Source organism: Cynara cardunculus (assembly GCF_001531365.2).
Source record: "Cynara cardunculus var. scolymus isolate 2C chromosome LG 6, CcrdV1, whole genome shotgun sequence".
In the NCBI taxonomy this organism is placed as follows: domain Eukaryota; kingdom Viridiplantae; phylum Streptophyta; class Magnoliopsida; order Asterales; family Asteraceae; genus Cynara; species Cynara cardunculus.
In genome coordinates this window covers 1,420,249-1,432,459 of record NC_037533.1, presented here as the reverse complement: position 1 = coordinate 1,432,459, position 12,211 = coordinate 1,420,249, and the positions used below count along the sequence as shown (strand labels likewise).

The following is a 12,211-nucleotide window of genomic DNA, read 5'->3' as shown; positions in this document are numbered from 1 at the left end:
TGGTAACTGTAACGATGAAAATAATGGCATGGTGGTTGGTAGGTGGGTGGTAGCTGTGACGATGACAATAGTGGCATGATGGTTGGTGGGTGACAGGGTTGGGGTGGTAGTTGTAACGATGACAATAGTAGCATGATGGTTAATAGTGGGGGGTTGGGGTGGTGGCAATTGTGAAGGCGACATTAATGGTTTGGTGATGGGGCTGGGGGTGGGGCTGGGGGTGGGGGTGGCAGACCTGAAAGTAAATTAGTGAGGGTAAGGGTGGGTGAGGATGGCTATGACGACAAAAGTAATGGTGTGGTGCCAAGGTGGGGTAAGGTGGTGCAAGCGAGGGGGTAGGTGGTGTTGGTTAGATTGAATGCATGATATTTTGTTCTTTTTAAAATCAAATTATAAGATCTGTTACATTTGACAAAGTGTGAATTTAATTAATTCACTTTTGTCCAGGAATGATGAAATCTTTAATCTAAGAAATTAAATGGAATTCAAATGATTCATAGATTTTCAATATGTGAACCAAACAAAGTAGTTGGAAATTGGTCAAAGGAATTTTATCATTCCAAATCCCTTGAAATACTTTGAATTCTACGAACCAAACAACCCTTAAATCTCATCCCATGCTGTTACATCGTGCAATCATAAAACAACAATATTTCATTCAAACAATCATTATAACATAATCGATAAACTCCAAACCAGAGTAAATCTCACAACCTTTAATATCCAATAGATAATCCATCCTATACAAACTAACACATAAAAATAAAGTATCGACATCAAAGTTAAATAACTTGGAAGATCTTGCCTTTGAGATGCATGAAACTAGTCAATTATAAAGCTCAATGAATTCATGGTTTTTTCCACAAGTAATTGCATAAAAAGCATGCACATAATGATACCATACATAGTTGTGCCCCCAATTAAAACAATTTCTAAACATAGTAAATTGAGATCTTATCTGTATCGTATGATGCGGTCGCTAATCTATCAATGGTTTAGGCAGTAACTACCCGTTTGCTTAAATCCTGGTGTCCCAGTAACACGACCATGCATACCACCAAAACACTTAAAACATGTGCAATTGTCCATAATAAACATGGGTTAAGAAATAGTCATTAAATTATTTAGCAGGCTTATCTCCTTATTCCACATACCTGTATTATATAACGTACACATACCATACGTCATAACATTTCATCACATATACATTCATGCATAAAATACATTTTATACGTAGCATGCATCCTATGGTAAAAGCACATGAAAACTCACCTTGTAGCTATTGGGTAAATCTAAAAATCAGTCTTAGATTATTCACGTTACCTCCATAACCTTCTGCATATCATATCAAAATTACTAGGTCATGTATCAACCATTACATTCATTCATAAACTCCTAATCATGCGCCCTAACATGACCTGATTTTCTTAAGTTAGAACATCATATTCCAATACCAAACATGTTATAAAACCTAATTATTTCTCCTACTTCCCAGAGGTTTCAGGGTTCAGGAAAATAAAACTATAGAAAAACCTTATTGTGATTGTATATATTCAATAATCATCTGAGTCGGATTTATATTTGATTTTATACATTTTTTTGAAAATCAATGTGTTGTTTTCATCTAAAATCCAACTAGTTACAAAATATCCTCAATTTTGACCCATTTAAAACTAAAATAAGAGGATGAAGTCTTGACAATACTTGTAAAACACATCTCAAGCTTTCCATAAACGTATATTTTGATAAACCATAAATTTATGACGAAATTTATAGGGAGACATACTTTTTTGATTCTTTGTTGTTTTTGTTGATCCCAAACGAATCTACAAGAGTTTTAAAGGTAACAATTTGTAGAGGGGGGGTAAAAATAAACACACAATTTTCATTTTTCAAATTCGTTTATGGATAAAAGGAGATTAATATAGAGTTTACAGATTGTTGCGGAAGAAGATAAGGTTAATACCTAATCTAAACAATCTAAGAAACACACAGTTTGCACAAAATGAGATAAGAACAAGAGATAAAAGAGTTGGAAGAAGAAGAAGGTGCTTGCTAAGAAGAGAAGTCTTCTCAGTTATTTATACACATTGCATTTAATGCAAGTCAGAGGGTACAAGTTACGTGGCAAACTTCTAATGGAGAGCTTGTTCTTTGTCTTTAGATATGCAGGCTTTTGACTGCATATGAACAGTTGTCCTTCACAAAGTTGGTAAACACGTTTGTAGACAATAAAGTAACTCTATACATGCATTTTTCTGTGTGAGGTAGAGGGTTGTCCTTTTTGTGCATGAGGACAAAAGCTAATCTTCTAGAGCAAGATTAATTTGATTGCTGACACCAATTCATCTCCAAAGATTCTTCAGTATTCGCTGAGTCTTGGTTAGATTTCACACTTTGATTTAGACATTTTTGTTATCACTGAATCCACTTCAGGTCATGAATTGTTATATCTTTATCTTCAACTACTTCTTCAACATCGCTAAAGGTTCCTTTGATGTGAGTTTTGTCTTTGATGAATACTTGTTCTTTGATAAGTTTACAAATACATGTTCAACAATCACTGAACAAACTTAGAGATGATCATTGAAATTGAATAGAAGTAAGTATAGAGGGTCATCATCAAATCACTACGAGAGTTTGGATCAACAATTTTTCCAAACAACACCCCTATTCGATTTTCTTTTACATACAAATGAAGATTTAATATAAAACCTCCTAAAATACTAGGCTACTGATCCTATATGAAAATAGCAATAACAGAGAGATGATTATACCTCAAGTGGGTAGTATGTATTTTTCTTCACCTTCAAGAACCCCATTGTTTCTCTTTAATCTCTCTTCTCCTTTCTCTCTTTTGTAGTTCTGATTTTACCCAAGAAAGGTGGAGAACCTTTTCTTTTATACTCAACAATTTATGATAAGCGATACCCACCATATTTTCTCATGTCACTTTACTTCACAATCATATCTTTTCCTTGATCATACCTCCCATACTTCTCACTTGACCTTGGTCTTGTTACATGAATGAAGTGATAGAAAAAAGATGGTGTACTTGCCATCTAATTAATATATTATGTTTCTCTTTCCTTGTTAGTTTTCTAATTGAAACATTTACCATCTTAATATTTTGAAATGTTTGGGTATTTAAAAATACCATAATTACAAAAATGCCCCTAAAATATAGTGTTACAGAAAAGGGGGGGGGACTCAATGTGTCAAGCTACATAAATCATTATACAACTTAAAACAAGCATCAAAAGACATGGTTCTTAAAGTTTTTGATGACCCTTAAGGCTACTGGATTCAAGCAATCATATCTGATTATTCTTTATTCGTTCGAAATTCTCAAGGAAAGTTCACTACTTTGCTAGTTTGTGTTGGCAGTGTTATATTGACAGTGTATAGCTTGAATGACACTAAGGACACTAAACAATTCTTATCAAGTAATTAGTTTAAGTTGAAAGACATGACTTCTCGAAATAAAAGTGGCAAGATATAAGCAAGTTATTACTTTATGCCAAAGAAAGTATGTGCTCGAAGTACTAGAAGATGCATGTTTTCTTTGTGCTAAGCAATCTCGATTTCTTGTTGAACACAACTTTTACATTGACGGAAGAATTTGAATCTTTATTACAAGATGGTTCTCCATGTCGAAGATTGGTTGGCAGGCTCATATACCTGACAATCGCATGGCTATACCTAACAATTGTTGTATACATTCTAAGTCAATTTATAGATAAACTTCAAAAAAAACTCATCTAGATGCAACATACAAGGTCTTGAGATACATAATTTGGACACTAGGACAAGGAATCCTCCTACTTGCTATTGGATCAGATGTAAGGATACAAGGAGGTCTACAACTATAACTGGTTGTTACATTTTCCTTAGTAATGCGCCCATATCTGGGAAGACAAAGAAACAAGGAACTTTGTCACAATCACACACGAAAGTAGAGTACATTCCCATGACTAGAATATGTTATGAGATAACATGGCCCTATGAAACATACTGAAGGATTTAAACTTTGAACATATACATGCAGTTAAGTTGTTATGCGATAATTAAGTTGCAATACACATAACATCCGATCTCTGTGTTTGATGAACATTCAAAACATATAAATAAACTGTCATGTGATGCGTGAGAAATTTGAAAAAGCTAGTCAAGACTGTAAATGTTTGTACAAAGGAACAACCAGGAACCGACAGACTTGTTCATAAAGCCTTTGAGTTATAGCAACTTGTTACACTATTAAACAACTTGGGTGCAATCGGCATACACTCCAACAATATACATTCCAACTTAAGGGGGAGTATTAAGGAACGAGGTTTCATGTGATTTAAATTCTACAATATTAGGATTCTGAGGTAATTAGCTAATTGATATATATATATATATATATGTGTGTGTGTGTGTGTGTGTGTGTGTGTGTGTGTGTGTGTTGGGAGGGAAGGTTCAAACGAGAACACTCCTGTTTTACAAAAATGCAAAAACACTTTTGGGCCTCAAAATTAATTAACATATAACAAAAATTAGAATAAATGAAAATTAATTAGTATTTATCGATAATTTTATGTATTCTAAATTTATCTTTATCTCTTAAATTTTGTTATTATCATCAGAGACTTTTTATGTCGATGCGTCCATTGTCGATAATGATGTGATAATTATCTGATTTTACTATAATAATAATAATAATGTGAKAATGATTTGATAAATTGAAGACTTTTTATGATGTGATTTGATAAGTTGAAGACTTTTTATAATGTGATTTAATGTCATAATTATCTAATAATTATGTGATTTTTGTTTTCATAGCAATGTGATAATGTTGTGATGATAATCACGTCTATATTAATCGCTCTGTCTTTTATTATGTGATTTTGTTGTGATAATAATGTGATAATTATTTGATACCGATTAACATGTTATCTTTATGTGATTTTAGAGATAAGGATGACACAAAAGTTACAGATAAATATAAAATGACATAATTATCCTCAAGTAATTAGTTTATTTTCTTTTAATTTCAATCATGAGTTAAATAATTTTTAGACCCATATATAAGGTTAGGTTCCGGTAAGAAGGAAAGTTATACTGAGAAATGTAAGAAAAAATCTTCATCCTTAATCAATCCTAACCGAATGTCAACACCAATGAAACACCAAAATGGTTTAAGGGGGTGTTTGGGATTACTTAATTGAAATAACTTATATTTTTTTACAAAAGCATTGTCACAAGAATTTAACTTCTTCAAAAATTGCTTATTACCGGTTTGACAAGGATATAAATTATTTATCCAAACACTAAAAAATGTTTATTATCAATACCACACCAAAATAGAAACAAATTATTTTTATAAACAATCTTAACATAAATAACATTGTTGAAAATCTCAGCAAAGTAGTAATAATTTTTTTATATGGATACGACGATTCATCCCCAAATGCAATAATACACGCGTTTACAACCTGGTACTGGTTGTTGTTGTTGTTGTTTTCTATCAAATTCAGCATGTTAGTTCTAGTTCCAGTTCCAGATCCATACAAACCCTAGATTCGATTCTACCATCGTCGCCTCAATTTGGCTGTTCAAATCACTCCAAATCAAGTAAGAATTTCATTGCTCTCTGCTTTGTATTCATCATTTAGTTGCTTGAAAGTTGAAGCTGTAAAACGATCGTTTCTTTCATTTTGCTCCATTCCAATCTGATTATTGGAACGAAAGGGATGGGAAGGTGTTGAATATGGTGATTACTGATTAGATTGGATTCCCTATGATCGATGGCTTCGATTCGGAGAACACTTTCGCCTTATCACGATCGCTCACATCAAAACGGAGGGAATACTAGTCCTTTTTCATTGAATTCTCCTTCGCATAAGCTTAATTCCACCACTAGATTCGCCTCGCCTCTGTCTACATTCGGCGTTGGAGTGCGTAGATTTATAGGAGGTGAAAAACACAGCCCTCCGCGGAAAGGTTACCGAACGTGGAGGAGATCGATTTACAGTTGTTTGTTGTTTTTCTTGGTAGGATTTTTGTTAGGCTTGGCACCGTTTGGTGAATTCGAAGATGTTAAGAGTCGCGACTTTTCATTTGAGGTCAATCACCCACCGATCCTAGACGTGAAAGAGGATATCGTGGTCAAGAAGGTGGAATTAGCTGTTGAGAAAAGAGAAAATGTAAAAGAGAGGTTTGATTATGTTGCTAGGAAACAGTTAATAGTTGTGACACCCACTTATAATCGAGCTCTTCAGGCGTTTTATTTAAATAGACTAGGGCAGGTCCTTCGGCTTGTACCTCCGCCAGTTCTTTGGATTGTTGTGGAGATGAATGCGGCTTCTACAGAAACTGCGGATATTCTTAGAGGAATGGGAATTATGTATCAGCATTTGGTATGCACCAAGAATCTTACGAATATGAAGGACAGGGGGGTTCATCAGCGGAATAGAGCACTCGAACACATTGAGCACCATAAGCTTAATGGCATTGTCTATTTTGCAGATGATGATAATATCTATTCGCTCGAATTGTTTGAGACCTTGAGAGAAATCAGGTACTTTGTTTCTTATTGTTACTTGTTAGTACCTCTAATTGTTCTGTTTACTATGTTTAAACCATCATCATGTGTGTGACTGTGACTATGAATCTTGATGTGTTATGAAAAAGATGGTGTATGTTTGCCACAAATTAGTTATGGATTACCTTTGTCTATGACTTGTGTGACTAATAAATCCTTAGTTAGATCTTTAGATTGGCAGCGTAAGAGCTATAACATATTCAACACATCCTTTCAAATATATGTGCTGTTGGTTGTAGCTGAGAAATAAAAAGAAAAACACAATGGAGCATATGTAAATGAATGAGCAGTGTTTACACTAGGGTATTATTTACACACATTAGATTTACAACATGTTTTTCTTAGGTCAACTCAATCCTTTCCTATGTTCCCACCATAAGTTTTAGAGTACATAATGGATAATGTTGCAACATTGATAATAGAAAACTATAAATACAAATTTGAAAATGCCTTAGCTTACAAACTTGTTTGCGGAAACGGGTGTGCAAGGCAGACCTATCTTCTGTACTTATATATCTAATTGGAGCAAGGGTGATTTTTTTGTTTGGTAGGGAGGTGGTGCATGGGTGGGTGGGGAGAGTATAACTTCTACATACTACACCCATACAAGAACGATTGAGATTGCTTAACAAAGCTATTCAAGTTCACAACGTATCTTCTAACACTCTGATTGATGTAGTGGTAGATCTGTCCTCCTCAATGACCTCGAATTGCCAACTCCTGTTTTCTGTTCCTAGAAATGGGTTTCTGTTAAATTGAGATTGTACAAATTACATGCTTATATAGCATTCTTGCTGTATCTATACAATAAATAAATCAATCATGATCCACAGAATCTGCCTGTAGCTAGTGTTCTATTTAAGGTAAAATACAGTCAACATTATTCTCTCAATATCTTGCTATAATGAAGATGCAGTATTGGAAGATCCTGCACATGATTGAGGGGAAGAGGAAATCACTTTTAACACTGTTTTTTCCTGGAAATTTTCCTTCTGAGAAATCCTTTTCACTAGATGATGGCATGTTTTTGAGGAGTTAGATGTTGGGTTTATTACTTTGCCCAATTGTGAACGAATGTTCCTAAATTGCTCAGATAAAGTCTTGTCTGAAATTTATGAAGGATTTTCCGGTGCTTATTTTCATCACTGCATCCTTGTCTAAACTCTAAAGTGTTGCTTTTTGTTTACTTTGCTGACTGCAGTCGTTTTGGCACTTGGCCAGTTGCAATGCTTGCACAAAGCAAAAACAAGGCAGTTTTGGAAGGTCCTGTGTGCAATGGAAGTCATGTAATTGGATGGCACACAAATGAGAAGAGTAAAAGGCTTCGAAGATTTCACGTCGATATGTCAGGATTTGCATTCAACAGCACGATCTTGTGGGATCCAAAGAGATGGAAAAAACCCACCTCAGCTTTGATTCGTCAATTGGACACTGTCAAGGAGGGTTTCCAAGTATGCATTATCTATATTTGCCTTTAACTTTTGGATATTCTTTTCATCCATGGATTTGACATTCACTTTAAAGCTGTATCAAACTTCAATGTTTGTTTTATTTGGCATTTCAGGAGACCACCTTTATAGAACAATTGGTGGAAGATGAGAGCCAAATGGAAGGTACTCCCTTTGGATGTTCTAAAATCATGAACTGGCATCTCCATTTGGAAGCTCATGAACTTGGTTATCCTAGAGGCTGGTCGCTTCAGAAGAACCTTGGTGCTATTCTCCCTATTGAGTAAAAGCAATGCATGTGACCTTGAAAACAAGAGCCAGAAAGAGGTAAAGCTTAAGTTGCTTATTATGATTGGCAAAATAGATAAAAATATTACTGATTGTTCATTACTTCTTGTTGTTCACATACTTGAACAAAAAATATTGTTAATAACATTATTTATACTCATACTCAAGCATATAAATGTCGCCCCGTTTGTCCATTCAATCAAATTACAGCGGGTTAAACATACAAATGCTTGTGTAATCAAACAAAGTTCAAAATTAAATTTTAATTTAATATTTGTAACTCTGATGAAAAGTATGTTATGAACCAGAAAACAAACAGTGAACAGAGAAATGGTAATCAAGGGTTGCTGAATGCTTCCATTAACTGGAAAGAAAAGTAACTAGCAATTAGAGAAGCTAGGGGTCTCCCATGACAGTAATCACTTTCTGCATAAAACCTTCTACACTCCCCCCTTTTAATACTACATAGCAACCAACTTATTCTAGATATTACCCAAAATACCCCCTGCTAGTTAACAGACTAATTTCTAAGTTTTCTATTCCCTTCTAGAATGCCTAAGACATATTTGATGGGCTTGGGCCTAAGTGGGTGCCATACAAAGTAAAGCTAAATATAAATTGTAATGAATATTCTGTTTTAGTTCCCCTTTTATTCCAAAATAGTAGATAGAAAACAATGAAAGCCAAACAAACCAACCTTTTTCAGTTCGAAACTTAAAATTGCTAGAACATCTTTCTAATGGAATGTTTTGACTTTTTATTAAACATGAACTTTCCAAAATATTTTGGTTGTTCATAACAAGTTAGCAACAGTTGCAAGGGTGATGATGGTGTGTATCCATGTGGAGACTTGTAATGTTGTATGTTAAACGTATGCTCCCTCTGTCCCAAAATACCCAAAATAAGTGCCCACTTTTAAAAGTTAGTGGCTACTTTTCAATTCTACCCTTAGTTGTGGGATGGAGAAATTTAGTAATCCCCTCTATTAGTAAGGGTAAAATTGTCATTTAGTTAATTAAAAAAGTGTAATAGTTGCATATTTCTAAAATGACTGTGTGCCTTTTTCATTGTGGACATTTATTTTGGGACAGAGAGAGTTGGTATATGAAAGCAATAAACCATTAATGAGAAGCATTTAAGATTATACATTAATTTCAAATGCTTAGATTTATTTGATTGCTTAACCAACATGTTTTTTGTTTTGACACTGACTTGAATTCTGTTGTGATTACCATCCACCATCTTTCACTAGATAAAATCCTCTTAAGCACCTTAGTTTCACTGCAGCTCTATATTTTGATATAGCCACTTTTTAGCCTTTATGCCCTTCCTTTAGACTAGGCCTGTAAACGAATCGAACGAACACGAATGGAGGCTTGTTCGTGTTCTTCATTTAACTTAACCTAACAAACGAATAAACACGAACAGTAAACGAACAAAATTCTTTGTGTTTGTGTTCGTTCGTTTAAGAAATGGTTGTGTTCGTGTTCGTTTAAGAAATGGTTGTATTCGTGTTCGTTTATGTTCGTTTGTTAAGATGCTAAATGGACATTAACGAACATGCACGAACAGATTTAAACGAACTAGAGCTCAAGCCACATCAGCTCAAGCCACTTGTGAGTGGAAATCACCTGAGTTTGTAAGTGGTGAGGATCAAATATATATATATATATATATCTATATATATATATATATCTATAGCTATTATATAAATTTTAATTTGTTATCATCAGTAGACGAAACGAGACCTTTGTTCATATTCGTTCGTTTAACTAAACGAACAAAAAAACTTGTTCATGTTCGCTCTTTTATTAAATAAACGAACTTTCCGCCGAACGGTTCACTGGACATTCGGTTTGTTTACAGGCCTACTTTAGACCAACCTCTTTCTTGTCTTACTTTTCACACATTCACACCTCATTGGTGTGTTCTCTTTTCCACTCGAACCTTTTGCAGAAAACATCCCTTCCGTCCTGATTTATCGGATATCCAAGTTTGATAAATGTCATTTTTATTGATGTTGAATGCAAAAAATGCACTTCATCTGAATGTTTTGAAATCTAATATATGTTAGTGATAAGATTTTTGCTATTCATTTTTGTACATAAAAATCTTATATGGCTGACTCTTCCTGCCACATCAACCTGCTGTTAATCAATTGGAAGGGAAAATTCATAATGCATGTTGTAAGTATGACAGTACAGAATAGAAACCTGCTGTCCCATGTTTGGTGCATATTAGACTAGGACAAATGGTCCCTATCAAAATAGGTGTTAGGGAGATGAAACAAGATTTATAAATTACTAAAATACCCATGTCAAATTAAAAACCCTGAAACCTTATACATCTGCCTACCTCACGCTCACCGTCTGGTCTTGTCTACATACCAAACGTAATGCTTAACAAACAAGTCTTTAGCATTTCATGATTAAGGAGGTAAGACGCTCACACATTTTCTTGTCCTTGTTTTGTGACAGTGATAATGCCATGTCATTATTTCCGATTGGCTGATCGGGCATTGAGTTTCGACCAAAAGCATCGCTTCCTTTTTTAGAAGCGGAGCAAGGTGATGAAAGAAATGAGTGATTTCTTTCTTTAAATTTTTGTGTTATGTGTATGCTTCTTATTCTTTTACTTGCTATATATATATATATATATATATATATATATATATATATATGAGGTGCCATTGCCTTCTGTGAAATGTTTTTTGAAGGCTATGAAAAATTGTGGTAGAGTTTTAACTTTTTTTTATTGTACTTGAAAAAGAGTAAGAATAGACATGGAGATCTTGTTAATTGATCACAACATTCATGTTTGGAATATAGATTGTTTTATGGTATTTTGGCAAATCCATTGAAAACTAGTTGATGAATTAATCATTATGTTTATCAAACTAGATGAAAAGCCAGGCGTTAGTTGATGGATGAATCATCAAGTAATACTGTGTTTGTTATCAGTTCAATGATTTTGTGCAGAATAATTAAGAGGCTTTTTATGATTTAGCACATAATGGAAAATGATTGTTTAGTAAGTGTTTTGAATGGATAGTTTGATTAATATTTTAAACGTCTATATGATTTAATAATGAATACAGTATGATTGTTTGGCAAGTGTTCTGGATTAATAGAAGAGAGAAGCAGGGTAATTGTGGTAAAACGTCTTTGAATGATATTGATATGGTGTCCAAACATACAAGGGTGGTGCTTGATTGGTTTGAACTTGGCTTCAAAGGTCAAAAGTACCAGGAGGTTTCAGGTTCAAATCCAAGGAAGAATAAAAATTCTTTTGTGGCCATGGAAGTTTAAATGCGGTGACTCCGGGCTATCTGCAAAGCATGTGATCGTCCTAAGATTAATTGGCTCACATATAGAATTTAATATCCAGGTTAATAAAAAAAATTCTCTTAATGCTCTTTACAAAATATACCAAAAATATGCTCAATGTATGAAACGTCATTTGGGTCATTTTGGTATTTTTTTTCCAGATCAAACATCTAATTACTTTTTAAACCTTACAAACAAATCATTGTTGTACACCACATTTATATTCGATCGTTGACATTTCTATAACACCTCTTAAACCGTAGGTATAAATATTCAACTTTAAAAGAACTTATTGTCAACCTCTTTCATATATTCATGTATCTAATTCAGAAAGGAATAACATGTATCAATATCTCAATTTCAATTCAAACATGGTTTTGATTCCCAATCCTTTCTTTTCATTTTAGTACCACCTGAGACTTCTCTTGATCCGGACATTGAAAGTATGCATAAAGTTTCGTTCCCCCTCTTTTTTAACTCTATTTTACACCAACAAACTTCGTTACGAACCTTGAAGACTAGTTCAACAGGTAAATAAAGGCTAGAACTTAAAGACTCAGAGG

At 34.0% G+C, this 12,211-nt stretch overlaps 1 protein-coding gene across 2 annotated transcripts; it reads left to right on the top strand.

The window, feature by feature from the left end:
- The first annotated feature begins 5,485 nt into the window (after positions 1–5,485).
- LOC112514967 (probable beta-1,4-xylosyltransferase IRX9H) lies at positions 5,486–10,969 on the top strand. Of its 2 annotated transcripts, none has more exons than XM_025121621.1 (5): positions 5,486–5,958; positions 6,040–6,562; positions 7,788–8,037; positions 8,151–8,361; positions 10,800–10,969. In XM_025121621.1, exons 1-4 carry the CDS (start codon positions 5,790–5,792, stop codon positions 8,319–8,321), a joined length of 1,113 nt encoding a protein of 370 aa, XP_024977389.1. In that variant the 5' UTR covers positions 5,486–5,789; the 3' UTR covers positions 8,322–8,361; positions 10,800–10,969. The 2 variants fall into 2 exon arrangements, with proteins under 2 accessions (XP_024977389.1, XP_024977388.1); XM_025121620.1 differs by having other exon boundaries at positions 5,567–5,616; positions 5,734–6,562.
- The last annotated feature ends 1,242 nt before the right edge of the window (positions 10,970–12,211 follow it).

Excerpts from the sequence above, each read along its gene's own strand:
- LOC112514967 (XM_025121620.1), top strand. The coding sequence starts at position 5,790 with ATGGCTTCGATTCGGAGAACACTTTCGCCTTATCACGATCGCTCACAT. Across the intron at positions 6,563-7,787 it reads GAGACCTTGAGAGAAATCAG|TCGTTTTGGCACTTGGCCAG; the intron begins GTACTTTGTTTC and ends TGCTGACTGCAG. Across the intron at positions 8,038-8,150 it reads CTGTCAAGGAGGGTTTCCAA|GAGACCACCTTTATAGAACA; the intron begins GTATGCATTATC and ends TTGGCATTTCAG.